The 14705-nt window shown below is 37.7% G+C and overlaps 1 protein-coding gene across 3 annotated transcripts in view; it reads right to left on the reverse strand.

Moving 5' to 3' along the window:
* DHX29 (DExH-box helicase 29) overlaps window positions 1-14705 on the reverse strand; it is a 56622-nt gene that overhangs the window by 36877 nt on the left and 5040 nt on the right. For all 3 annotated transcript variants that reach the window (XM_064271959.1, XM_064271960.1, XM_064271962.1), the window contains exons 2-6: window positions 11192-11265; window positions 9762-9875; window positions 6883-7012; window positions 2438-2583; window positions 1149-1277 (exon numbers count right to left, since the gene is read on the reverse strand). In XM_064271959.1, coding sequence (XP_064128029.1) covers window positions 1149-1277; window positions 2438-2583; window positions 6883-7012; window positions 9762-9875; window positions 11192-11265 — 593 coding nt within the window. The remainder of the gene's footprint in view (window positions 1-1148; window positions 1278-2437; window positions 2584-6882; window positions 7013-9761; window positions 9876-11191; window positions 11266-14705) is intronic.

Genomic DNA, 14705 nt, shown 5'->3' on the forward strand with positions numbered 1-14705 from the left:
TCATTTGCGTTTGGCTTCATTCTTGCATGTTTCTGAGATTCTTCCATGTTGTTCTGTGTATCAGTAGTTGGTTTCTTTTTATTGCTGAGTAGTATTACATTGTAGATAATATGCAATGGAATTATACCACAATTTGTTTATCCATCCACCTGTTGACAGACATTTGGGTTGTTTGCAGTATTCGGCTATTATGAATAAAGTTACCATGAACATTTGTGTAAAAGTTTTTTTTTTTGTGGACATACGTCCTCATGTCTTTCAGTAATACTTACAAATGGAACTGTTGGTTCACATGGTAAGTAGGGAGCCCTGGTGGTGCTGCTAATCAAAAGGTCAGCAGTTCAAATTTGCTTCTTGGAAACTCTATGGGGCAGTCCTATTCTGTCCTATAGGGATACTATGAGTCAAAATCAACTCAATGGCAATGGGTATTTTTTGGCATGGTAAGTGTACGTTTACGGGAAAGTGCCGAATAGTATTCTGAAGTGGTTGCACCACGTCCTACAAAAAATGTACGAGTGTTCTAGTTCACAACAATACCATGTGCTACAACACATGGTATTACTAATCTTTTTAATTTTATATACTCATTTTGTTGTATATATAGCGCTGTCTCATTGTAGTTTCATTTCTCTAATGACTAATCAAACCAAACCAAAACTGTTGCCGTGACTTGTGGTGTTAAACATGTTTTTAACATGTTTATTGGCCATCCATATACCTCTTTTGTGAAGAGTCTGTTGTCCTTTTAAAAGTTCTTCATATACTTACGGATAGAAGTCCTTTGTCAGATATATGTATTATAAATATTTTCTTCCCATAACTTGCTTTTTTCGCTTAACACTGTATCAAAGCAATGTGTCTACTTCCTTATTACCAAAAAATTTGGCATACTCCTTACACATAATAATGATTGAATAAATATTTAATGATTATCTCTTTAAATATGGGGGAATGTAACTAACATCTATTTAGAAGTTACATTGTGCCAAATTCTTTTCTAAATGTTATCTTGTTTAATGTTCACATCAACCTCTAGAGGTAAGTATTTCTCCAATTTACATGAGGAAACTAAGGTTCAGAAAAGTTAAATATCTTGCCTAGGAAAATCCAACCAGAAGCCTACAGTAATACCCATTTCTACTCACAGGGTCAAATTTTTCCTCCTCTTCTAAACTTTTAGAATTCTCACTCTTTTCTTCTTCATTTTGTTGTTCAGCATACCTCAAAATCCATTCTTTCATATTAGCTTCCATATTTTTTTCTTCCTTTTTTGGCTAGAAAGAGAAAACAAATATCTGAAAAAACCAAAGTTAGAAAAAGATGTCAAAACTATCATCAAGTGTCACTGCTTTTTAAGCTCTTTACACTTTAAGACAGCAGACACATAAGCCTCAAATATCCTAAGCTACACTGTTCAGTGAAGAGCCAATGAATTGAATGCAACATTACTTTAAGAAGTCTAAACTTGCAGAATCCAAAGAATACATTTACATAAAGGGGCAAAAAAGAATGAAAGGAGAACTGTTAAAAACTAGTGTTATTCCTTAAAAAAACAGTGGCTTTATAAGGATGATGCTTCCATGGATGTCTTGTGACATGCAGGGTATTTAAGTTCAATGCCCTAATGAATTACACCTCTTAGTATTCACACCATCCTGCACTTGGCTTCAAGCAATGGGACATTAGCAAGAGTCGTACAAGCCAAGGCACAATAAGAATTTATACACGGGAGCTTATCATCTTGAAATACTTGCTCTTGGAAACCAGATGCCATGTAAAGAAGTCCAACCCCCTGAGGCCACCATACTGGGAGGAAACCCAAGGTAGTCATGTGAAGAGACCATGTGCACAGGGTGATGCTTGGCCAGCCCCCAGCTATCTCAGCCATCCCAGTTGAGGCACTAGTCAGGTGAGTAAAGAAGGTATTTTGGATGTTCTAGTCCCAGTAGATGGAAGAACTGCTCAGCTGAACCCAGCTCAGATTACAGATCATAAGAAATAATTAAGTGTTGGTTGGTTTAAGCTACTACATTTTGGAGTGGCTTGTTATATAATAGATAAACAACACAGACAGTGACAGAGTTTTGACAAACCAATTAGTTATTTTTAATAAGTATAAATGCTTGTTGTTATTATGGTTGTGTGCCATTGAGTCGATCCTGACTCATAGCGACCCTGTGGGACACAGTAAAACTGTCGCATAGGGTTTCCTAGACTGTAATCTTTACAGGAGCAGGCTGCCAGCTCTTTTCTCCTGCAGAGTGGCTGGTAGCTTTAAATCACTGATCTTCTGGTTAGCAGCCACACACTTAACCATTGTGCCACCAGAGCTCCTAAAAATGTTATTGCAACCTAATATTTATACTCATGAACTACTACTACATGTGCTTCATTCTGACTTTATATAATTTTAAATGTTTAATCCTTAAATTACCTTAATCTTGGAATCTTCTCCCTGTTTTCTGGTTTTAGGTTGCACGGGAGGTGAAACAATGGCTTGTGTTTGATGAGACTGGAATTTTGGCCGACTTTTAGGTTGTTGCTCTTCAAATTCCTGACTGAATCCTTCAGGAAGTGCATCTTAAAATAAAATACCGTTAAAAATAAACATGCATATGATACATAAAATACAAATATTTGTTAAGCATACACATAAATCATGAGCAAAGGACAAAAGCAGATAATTAACATATGAAGAAACATAAATGACAAATACATTCAATCTCACCAGTAATCAGCAAGATATATAAATTATCTTAAAAATTAAAATATTAAAAATTGAAATACTGGTATGCTATTTTTTGTCTACCAAGCTGAAAGATATTAAGAGGACAGACGATTTAATTCATTGTTAGTAAAAAGGTAAACTGATAAAATCCTTTCTGGAAAGCAATTTGGCAATGTGTATCAAGAACCTCGGAAATGTTTATATTCCCTAATCCGTTACTTCCATTTCTAAGAATCTGTCTCAATGAAATCATTCCAAATATTAATAAAGTTTTACATATAAAAATGCTCACTGCAACATTATTTTTAGAGTGAGAAACTAGAAACTAAGCAACCCACTGCTGTTGAGTCAATTCCAACTCATAGCGACCCTACAGGACAGAGTAGAACTTGCCCCATAGGGTTTCCAGGGCTGTAAATCTTTATGGAAGCAGACTGCCACATCTTTCTCCTGCAGAGTGGCTGGTGGGTATGAAGTGCTGACCTTTCGGTAAGCTGCTGAGCACTTTAACCACTGAGCTCCTTGAAAATTAACTAGATGATCAATAAGAGAAAAATGATTAAATAAATTACTGTAGACCCATAAGATAAACACTACGCTGCCATTTTATAATGGTATATACAAATTTTTTCCATTACATGCAAAAATGGTTACCCAAAACCAAACCAAACCTGTTGCCATTGAGTTGATTCTGACTCACAGTGATCCTATAAGACAGAGTAGGACTGCCCCATAAGGTTTCCAGGGAGTGCCTGGTGGATTCAAACTGCCGACCTTTTGGTTAACACCCGCAGCTCTTAACCACTACAACACCAGGACTTCCAAAAATGGTTATAGGTTTAGTGAAAAAAGTAAAATATAAAACAGCGTATATTGAAAAAAACATAGAACAACTCGCTAGAATAAGGTGACGGTAGTTATTTCTGATTGGTAGAATTATCAACAATTTTTATTTTCTTTATATCTTCCTGGATCTTAATTACCAATCATAAGCATGCATAAATTCTAGTCAGAACTAAACAAAATGCTGTAATTCTGAAATCACCACCCAAAACAAAACAATAAACAACCACAAAAACATCCCAAACATCCGGCTATTCTTGGCATATTCATATATATGCCCACTACAGAGCCTGGTGTCGCTGAGTTGATTCTGACTCACAGTGACCCTGTAGGACAGAGTAGAACTGCCCCTTGGGGTTTCTGAGGAGTGGCTGGTGGATTCGAACCACTGACCTTTTGTTCAGCAGCCGTAGCTCTTAACCACCACGGCTCCTCATATATACACAAACTTCCTTATTCTCAAATTGCTTTTACACTCTTTACATTTTAAATAAAACCCCAATGCCGTCGAGTCGATTCCGACTGATAGCGACCATATAAGAAACCCTGGTGGTGTAGTGCTTAAGTGCTACATTTTAAATAGATGCTTTTATATCTCCCACGTTTTCTTTAGCAGTGTCTACTAACCTCTTCTACTTTTGTTGTACCCTATTGTTGGAACTCTATTCTACTTATATGGCTAAATATCATAGCTAAATAGCAGAGCCCAAACTCACTGCTGCTGAGTCGATTCCAACTCATAGTGACCCTATAGGACAGAGTAGAACTGCCCCATAGGGTTTCCAAGGCTGTCATCTTTATGGGAGCAGACTGCCACATCTTTCTCCTGAAATAGGAGAGAGGTGCATATAAATTTTCAATTCTCTCTTAGACAAAGTAGGCCAAATGTCACTCAATTCATCACGACAAACATTTATTATTTGCCTACTATGATTGTGGTACAAATAAAATTTCTCTATCATGCAATGTTCCAGTCCAAGCTCATTAATCTCAAAAAAATTTGATAAATTCCAGGTATCTAAACCAACAGAACACTGATTTTTGTCACACTGTAAGAACAATGAAAAATGTTCAGAACATTAAACATATTATCTGACATTTGGTTTCTGTCTAGCTTTTTACTATTATAAATATCCTTAAAAATAAATCTTTTCATACTTTTAATTATTTCATTAGGATAAATTTTTAAAAGTAGAACTGTTGGTTCATACATGCATACCACTTAAGTGCCCTCCAGAAAAGGCTAACTATATCCATTTATGCTCCTAACAGCAGCATGTGCAAAAGTTCTTTTCCTAGAAGGTATTAGTGATTTTCTGTGTTCTATCAGCTGGAGATGAGAGGAGACATAGAATGAGGGAGAGAATGCAGATCACTCAGAGGAAGAGTAGTTTGTGTTCCCTGACTAGTTGGAACTTCTGTGAACTATGAAAAAGATCAGAGTGACGGCATTTACCTTAGTGACTATACAGGTAACGCTTCTATTCAGTAGATAACTGGAGATTCTAATGTTTGCTTACTCTGGACATGTTATCAGGAAAGACCAATAGCTAGAAAAGGTCACTATATTTGGTAAAGTTGAGAGTCACCAAAAACGAGGGAAACCCTCAATGAGATGGATTGATAAAATAGCCACAGCGATGGACTCAAATATATCAACAATCTTGAAGGACCAGGCAATGTCTCATTCCGTTATACCTAAGGTTGCTGGGGCCGACTCCATGACAACTAACAACTAGTGCTAGGGCTCAAAAATACATTCACAAGATTACTAGAGCCCCATTCTTTTTTAATTTTTACTGTGCTTTAAGAGAAAGTTTACAAATCAAGTCAGTCTCTCATACAAAAATTTATATACACCTTAATATATACTCCTAATTGCTCTCTCCCTGAGACAGCCTGCTCCTTCCCTCCATTCTCTCTTTTCGTGTCCATTTCACCAGCTTCTGACCCCCTCTGCCCTCTCATCTCCCCTCCAGATAGGAGATACCAACATAGTCTCAAGTGTCTACTTGATCCAAGAAGCTCATTCTTCACCAGCATCTTTTTCTATCCCATTGTCCAGTCCAATCCCTATCTGAAGAGTTGGCTTCAGGAATGGTTCCTACCTTGGGCTAACAGAATGTCTGGGGACCATGACCACCGGGGTCCTTCTAGTCTCAGTCAAACCATTAAGTATTTTCATGAGAATTTGAGGTCTGCATCCCACTGCTCTCCTGCTCCCTCAGGGGTTCTCTGTTGTGTTCCCTTTCAGGGCAGTCATTGGTTGTAGCTGGGCACCATCTAGCTCTTCTGGTCCCAGGATGACGTAGTCTCTGGTTTATGTGGCCCTTTCTGTCTCTTAGGCTCATAATTACCTTGTGTCCTTGGTGTTCTTCACTCTCCTTTGCTCCAGGTGGGTTGACACCACTTGATGCATCGTAGATGGCCACCTGCTAGTGTTTAAGACCCCAGGCACCACTCTCCAAAGTGGGGTGCAGAATGTTTTCTTAATAGGTTTTATTATGCCAATTGACTTAGATGTCCCCTGAAACCATGTTCCCCAAACTCCTATCCCTGCTACTTGGGCCTTCGAAGCATTCAGTTTATTTAGGAAACTTCTCTGCTTTTCGTTTAGTTCAGTTGTGCTGACCTCTCCTGTATCGTGTATTGTCTTTCCCTTCACCTAAAGTAGATCTTATCTACTATCTAATTAGTGAATACTCCTCTCCCTCCCCCCTCTCGTAACCATCAAAGAATATTTTCTTCTCTGTTTAAACTATTTCTCGAGTTCTTATAATAGTAGTCTTATATAATATTTGTCCTTTTGCAACTGACTAATTTCACTCAGCATAATGCCTTCCAGATTACTCCATGTTATGAATGTTTCACAGATTCATCACTGTTCTTTATCGAAGTGTAGTATTCCCTTGTGTGAATATACCACAATTTATTTATCCACTCATCCATTGATAGGCACCTTGGTTGCTTCCATCTTTTTGCTATTGTAAACAGTGCTGCAATGACCATGGGTGTGCATATATCTGTTCATGTAAAGGTTGAGCCCCTTTCTTGAACATTTATATCCTGAAGATCTGATAAAGCTTTGGCTTAGAAGTATAGCACCTAATTTTCTTCTACCCCTCATCTTCTAATAATAGAAATCCTGTGATTAACCTGGTTTTATTATCAAGCTAGAAGTGGACATACTCATCAGGTGATAGATAGCCTACCTCTATTAGTGAAATATTAAAATCAAAAGCTTGACACAAATACTGAAACCATTTCAAAAGGTTTTAGAAGCTGAAATTTATGACAGTGTTGCTTACCATCCGAAAGGTTTAAACAGAGCCAATCCAAGGCAGAATGAAGATCACCTCCATGTAAGAGAGTGTTAGTCATAGCATCTTCAATGTCCTTTGTCTTAAATGAAAATGCCTGTAAAGCCATGTATAAATCCTATAAAAGGGAAATGTAGAAAAGTCAATATTTGTCAATTTTCTCTCACTACTGGTTTTATCCCCCATTCATTACATTTTTATCTATTTATTTAAATAATATTTTATTGTGTTTTTGGTGAAAGTCTGCACAGCAAATTAGGTTTCCATTTAACAATTACAACACAAATTGTTCAGTGACATTGGTTATATTTTCCACAATGTGTCAACATTCTCATTAATTCCATTCTGGATGTTTCATTTCCAGTCATCTGGTTTCCCTGTCGCCTTACCCTTTTACCCTTTCGTATTTGCTTCGGAGCAATTATTGACCATTTACTCTCATATAGGTGATTTTTTTTTTTTTTCTTTAATAAAAGGAAGTTTATTTCCTCACAGTAAAGTAGGCTAAAAGCCCAAATTCAGGGTGTCGGTTCCAGGGGAAGGCTTTCTCTCTCCATCAGCCTTCTCATCAATCTTCCCCCGGACTAGAGACTTCTTTGTAGAGGGACCCTACGTCCAAAGGATCCTGGCACTGCGTTCTTGGTGGTATAAGTTTCCCCTCTCTGCTCACTTCCCTTTCTTTTTTTTCTCTTGTAAGATAAAAGGTGGTGCAGGCCACATGCCAGGGAAACTCCCTTTACATTGGATCAGGAATGCAACCTGGGTAAAAAAGTATTACAATTCTACCCTAATCCTCTTTAACATAAAATTACAGTCACAAAATAGAGGACAACCACACAATACTGGAAATCATGGCCTAACCAAGTTCACACATATTTGGGGGGGACACAATTCAACACATGAAAATTACCATTTGTTTGTGCAATATTTTTTTTTTTGGTTAGGTTTTTTGTTTTAACTTTTATTGAGCTTCAAGTGAACGTTTACAAATCAAGTCAGTCACGTATAAGTTTATATACACCTTACTCCATACTCCCACTTTCTCTCTAATGAGTCAGCCCTTCCAGTCTCTCCTTTCGTGACAATTTTGCCAGCTTCCAACCCTCTCTACCCTCCCACCCCCTCTCCAGACAGGAGATGCCAACACAGTCTCGAGTGTCCACCTGATACAAATAGCTCACTCTTCATCAGCATCTCTCTCCTACCCACTGTCCAGTCCCTTCCGTGTCTGATGAGTTGTCTTCGGGAATGGTTCCTGTCCTGGGCCAACAGAAGGTTTGGGGACCATGACTGCCGGGATTCCTCCAGTCTCAGTCAGACCATTAAGTATGGTCTTTTTGTAAGAATTTGGGGTCTGCATCTCACTGATCTCCTGCTCCCTCAGGGGTTCTCTGTTGTGCTCCCTGTCAGGACAGTCATCGGTTGTGGCCGGGTACCACCTAGTTCTTCTGGTCTCAGGATGATGTAAGTCTCTGGTTCATGTGGCCCTTTCTGTCTCTTGGGCTCATAGTTATCGTGTGACCTTGGTGTTATTCATTCTCCTTTGATCCAGGTGGGTTGAGACCAATTGATGCATCTTAGATGGCCGCTTGTTAGCATTTAAGACCCCAGATGCCACATTTCAAAGTGGGATGCAGAATGTTTTCATAATAGAATTATTTTGCCAATTGACTTAGAAGTCCCCTTAAACCATGGTCCCCAAACCCCCGCCCTTGCTCCACTGACCTTTGAAGCATTCAGTTTATCCCAGAAACTTCTTTGCTTTTGGTCCAGTCCAGTTGAGCTGACCTTCCATGTATTGAGTATTGTCCTTCCCTTCTAGGTGATTTTTTTTAAAGGTGCACAGTATTCACGGGTAGTAACCCCAATTCATTTTAAACCAAAAACTTTGAGAGAAATTATAATTTTGAAAATATCTTTCTTCTTTCAGTTAGAATTAAATGTGCTCCCTGTGCTGAAAATTTGGTCACTACAGACAAATAAAAAGGACTAAAAGGACATTTACACTATCCAAAGACACTGTGTGCAGTGTAGTATGTTTACGTTCGGTCATTTTTCTATGATTTTTTAAAAACAAATTTCAGTTAACATTATAAGCATCTTCTCACGTTATTCGACATGCTTCATCACCATTTTTAATAGTTACATGATATTCCATTGGGTAGACAATACTGCAGTTTAATTAAACATTTTCCTACTGCTGACCACTTAGAATACTTTTTTTCTTTTTTTATAGTAAGTAATGCTGTTTTATACGTTAAAAAAAAAAAAACCAATTAAATGTTCTTTCTAAAGCACGAGCATTAGAGTCAGGTAGAGTGGGATTTAAATCCAGACTCTGCTTACTCTATTTACTAATGAATAACCTATAATTTATATAGCCTTTCCAAGCCTCGATTCCTTCATTTAGAAAATGGGGCAAATATAGTGAAACCTGTGACAGTCGGAATTTGAAAACACTGCCTTGTTTTTCTAGGTCTTGCAATTTTTCTGCCTTTGACAGGGTGCAGTCTTACCACTTTTCTATTGCCCTCTATTAGTGGAAAATATTTGAGTTTTCGTTCTCTGCTAGGTTTGTGCCTTACACAGGTTCTGGCTTTTGCAGGTTTCACTGTACCTTATATGACTGTTATAACAGAGAAAATGTAAACAAAGTGACTAGCACAGGTCTAATATAGTAGATGCTCAATAATATAATTTTGGGAGAATAACCATTTTTATGTGTTCACTTGTATCTGGTGCAATTCCTTCCCTGTTTTTGCAGATGGAAACACAGTCTACACGAAATCTCAACGGAGCTTGAAAAAGTAATTTTCTGTCTTAAAAATGCTCTGCTAAAAATAAGAAACAAAAAGTTTGCAAGATACCTGTAATTTTTTGGCAGTAAGTCTTCCAGAAATCACTCCCTTGTCATTATTTTGCTTTTTGTGCTCATTGATGACTCCAATAATTCTTTTCTCTAGTTTGTTATTAATTACCACCTGTTGAGGCCAAAAAAAAAAAAAAAACCTCAATTAGAAGCTAAATTACTCAATAATATTCAATAATTAGAAGCAAATTCCAGTCTTCTATATCTCTGCTAACCAACCTCAAGATTTTGGCTGAAAATCAAATACAGTAGCTAGAAAAAAATCTTTTACAAAGCCTCTCCAAGCAGATGTCTCAAAATAATTGTCCTTGTACCACTCCTGGGTTGCTATCACAAAGACACACTATCCTAAATACACTGAGTAAGAACCCTTGTGAATGGAAGCCAAAATACTCCTTAATGTAAACGAGCCCAAGCACACAGCCTAAAAGAATGGATACCATATTAAAACGTCTTTGTACAAGTAAAAACTATGTATAAATAGTAATAATTAGGTTACACAAATTCTTTTGGCTTCCAGAGTTCCATTCTTATTTTCTCCTATTAGCTTTTTTAAAATAATATTTTATTGTGTATTTGGTGAAAATTTACACAGTAAATTAGGTTCCCATCTGACAATCTCTGTACAAATCATTCAGTAACATTAGCTACTTTTTTCACAATGTGTCAACATTCTCTTCAATTGCATCCTGGTTGTTGTTCTCAGTACCCTGTTTGCCTGCCCCCTTATTCTTTCATCTTTGCTCTAAAGTAATCGTTGGTTTTTCTCCTGTTACCATTCTGTCTTCTGTTTTTACCATAATTTATAAATCTAAGACTACACAAGCATCTACCTACAATTACTTTTAACTGAATGCCTACGATGAGTGAAGCACAAAATATACTTCTAGAGTTCAGTCTAGCACAGGAAACATATATAAAAAGATAAGTTATAATTTAGCACGGCAATTATTAAAAAGGAGGTATGAAGTGTTGATGGGACAACCAAGAAAATCAGCCTGGTGAGTTAGGACTTCACAGAGGTGACAAATGGAAAAGGAGAGTTAAGGCCATTCCAGGCAGACAGCACGTGAGCAAAGGCTTGGAGTCATAAAATCATATAGGATTGGGTGGAACAATGAGATATTCTATGAAATAAAATTTTAAGTGGAGAAGGATAATGAAAGAGGAGACTAGAAAGGTATGCCAGGTTAGATCTGAAAGGACGTATAAACCATGTCTATAAGTTTGGACCTTATCCGGATTGTCCCTAAATTCTTACAGGTTCTCAACATATGTGTTATGATTCACTTCTACTTAGTTCAGATCAGCTCCTAGAGAACTATTTACAAAAATTTAAAATACTTCAACATTTCTTATATTTAAGAATAGATCTTTTTTTAAAAAAGGTAACATTTCTTGAGAGGACTCCAAACCTTGGTTACTTACTTTCAAAATAGATTTATCCAGACTTGCAGGACCACCAGAATCATTTGCAGAACTAAAACTATACATTTTTGGACCTGTACATAATAGATAACAAATGGTCAACACAACTTAATGATTAATATTCCTGTAAAGATTGCTAAATATTACACATTTCCTTTCAGGTCTTCCCCCCTCCAACCCACTTCACCACACAACTCAATCTAGGAGTTAGCAATACCCCCTGTAAATTTTCTAGAACCTTTTACCAGTTACCATTCCTTTAGGTTAAGTAGCTTCCTATAAGGTTGAATCTATTTTCATCTTCATATTTTTGTATGAATTAATTTAATCGTATATTTTTCCTCATGGCACCTAGTTGAGGTAAGACCTCTCAAAGGATATTGAGATTCCTGACAGATAAGATGCATAATTTTGAAGAGAAAGCACTCATTCCTGATGCTAAGGAGAAAGGGAAGTAGGAATTCCTGTCATCTTCTCCTATCTTGTCCAAGGCTGCCAAGTCTGTTTCAGTTGATAGAAACACATTAGATATCAGTCCCCTAAAAATAAGTAACCAGTAAGGAATAAATATTATTCTCAAATTTTGGGCTCGTGACCCCTTTATACTCTCTTAAAAATTGCTAAAGAACTCAAGTAGTTTTTGTTTATAAATGGGTTATAGTTACTGGTATTTAATACATTGTAAACCGAAAGGGAAAAATTAAAAATATATTTGTTAATTCACTAATAATAAACTAGTTAAATGTCAATATGTTGTTGTTGTTGTTAAGTGCCATTGAGTTGGTTCTGACTCAGAGAGACCCTATGTAAAACAGAACAAAATACTGACCCGTCCTGCGCCATCCTTAGAATCCTTGTTATGCTTGAGCTCATTGTTCCAGCCACTGTGTCAATGCACCTCGTTTTCCGCTGACCCTGTACTTTACCATGATGCCCTTCTCCAGGGACCGATCCCTCCTGACAACATGTCTGAAGTAGGTAAGACACAGTCTCGCCATCCTTGCCTCTAAGGAGCATTCTGGTTGCACTTCTTCCAAGACAGATTTATTTGTTCTTTTGGGAGTCCATGGTATTATTCAATATTCTTCGCCAACACCACAATTCAAAGGCATCAATTCTTCTTTGGTCTTCCTTACTCATTGTTCAGCTTTCACATGCACATGATGCGATTGGAAATACCATGGCTTGGTTTAGGTGCACCTTAGTCTTCAAGGTGACATCTTTGCTTTTCAACACTTTAAAGAGGTCCTTTGCAGCAGATTTACCCAATGCAACGCATCTTTTGATTTCTTGACCGCTGCTTCCATGGCTGTTGGTTGTGGATCCAAGTAAAATGAAATCCTTGACAACTTCAATTTTGTCTCCGTTTATTATGATGTTGCTTATTGGTCCAGTTGCGAGGATTTTTGTCTTTTTTATGTTGAGGTGCAATCCATACTGAAGGCTGTGGTCTCTGCTTTTCATTAGTAAGTGCTTCAAGTCCTCTTCACTTTTAGCAAGGAAGGTTGTGTCATCTGCTTAACAAAGGTTGTTAATGAATCTTCCTCCAATCCTGATGCCCTGTTCTTCTTCATATAGTCCAGCTTCTTGGATTATTTGCTCAGCATACAGATTGAGTAAGTATGGTGAAAGAATACAACCCTGACGCATGCCTTTCCTGACTTCAAACTAATCAGAATCCCCTTGTTCTGTCCGAACAACTGCCTCTTGGTCTATGTTAAGGTTCCTCATAAGCATAATGAAGTGTTCTGGAATTCCCATTCTTTGCAATGTTACCCATAATTTGTTATGATCCACACAGTTGAATGCCTTTGCACAGCCAATAAAACACAGGTAAACATCCTTCTCATATTCTCTGCTTTCAGCCAGGATCCATCTGACATCAGCAATGATATCCCTGGTTCCACGTCCTCTTCTGAAACCGGCCTGAATTTCTGGCAGTTCCCTGTCAACATATTGCTGCAGCCATTTTTGAATGATCTTCAGGGAAATTTTGCTTGCATGTGATATTAATGATATTGTTCTATAATTTCTACATCCAGATGGATCACCTTTCTTGGGAATAGGCATAAATATGGATCTCTTCCAGTCAGTTGGCCAGGAAGCTGTCTTCCATATTTCTTGGCATAGACAAGTGAGCACCTCCAGTGCTGCACCCCTTGGTTGAAACATCTCAATTGATGTTCCATCAATTCCTGGAGACTCATTTTTCGCCAGTGCTTTCAGAGCAGCTTGGGCTTCTTGCTTTAGTACCATAGGTTCTGTATCATATGCTACCTCTTGAAATGGTTGAACATCAACTAATTCTTTTTGGTATAATGGCCCTGTGTATTTCTTCCATCTTCTTTTGATGCTTCCTTTGTCGTTTAATATTTTCCCCATAAAATCCTTCACTGTTGCAACTTGAGGTTTGAATTTTTTCCTCAGTTCTTTCAGGTTGAGAAATGCTGAGCGTGTTCTTCCCTTTTGGTTTTCCATCTCCAGCTCTTTGCACATGTCATTATAACACTTTACTTTGTCTTCTCAAGCCACCCTTTGACATCCTCTGTTCAGTTCTTTTACTTCAGCATTTCTTTCTTTTGCCTTAGCTGCTCGACGTTTGTGAGCAAGTTTCAGAGTCTCCTCTGACATCCATGTTGGTCTTTTCAGTGACCTCTTGCTTTCTTCATGTATGATGTCTTTGATGTCATTCTAAACTCATCTGGTCTTCAGTCACTAGTGTCCAATGCATCAAATCTAATCTTGAGATGGTCTCTAAATTCAGGTGGGATATACTCAAGGTCATATTTTGGCTGTCGTGGACTTGCTCTGATTTTCTTCAGTTTCAGCTTGAACTCGCATATGAGCAATTGATAGTCTGTTCCACAGCTGGCCCTTGGCCTTGTTCTGACGGATGATATTGAGCTTTTCCATCGTCTCTTTCCACAGATGTAGTCGATTTGATTCCTGTGTGTTCCATCTGGTTAGGTCTATGTGTACAGTTTATGTTGGTGAAAAAAGGTATTTGCAATGAAGTTGTTGGTCTTGCAAAATTCTATTATTCAATCTCCGGCATTGTTTCTATCACCAAGGCCTTGTTTTCCAACTACCGATCCTTCTTTGTTTCCAACTTTCACATTCCAATCACCAGTAATTATCAATGCATCCTGACTGCATGTTCAATTCAATTTCAGACTGCAGCGTTAGTGGTTGGTGCATAAATTTGAATAATAGTCATATTAACTAGTCTTCCTTGTAGGCGTATGGATATTATCCTATGACTGATAGCATTGTACTTCAGGATAGATCTTGAAATGTTCTTTTTGATGATGAATGCAAAACCATTCCTCTTTAAGTTGTCATTCTCAGCACAGTAGACTATATGATCGTCTGATTCAAAACGGCCAATAGCCAGTTCATTGGATATTGATGTTTATGCATTCCATTTCATCTTTGATGATTTCCAGTTTTCCTAGATTCATACTTCGTACATTCCAGGTTCCAATTATTAATGGATGTTTGCAGCTGTTCTCAT

Source organism: Loxodonta africana, chromosome 2 (assembly GCF_030014295.1).
Source record: "Loxodonta africana isolate mLoxAfr1 chromosome 2, mLoxAfr1.hap2, whole genome shotgun sequence".
Lineage (NCBI taxonomy): Eukaryota > Metazoa > Chordata > Mammalia > Proboscidea > Elephantidae > Loxodonta > Loxodonta africana.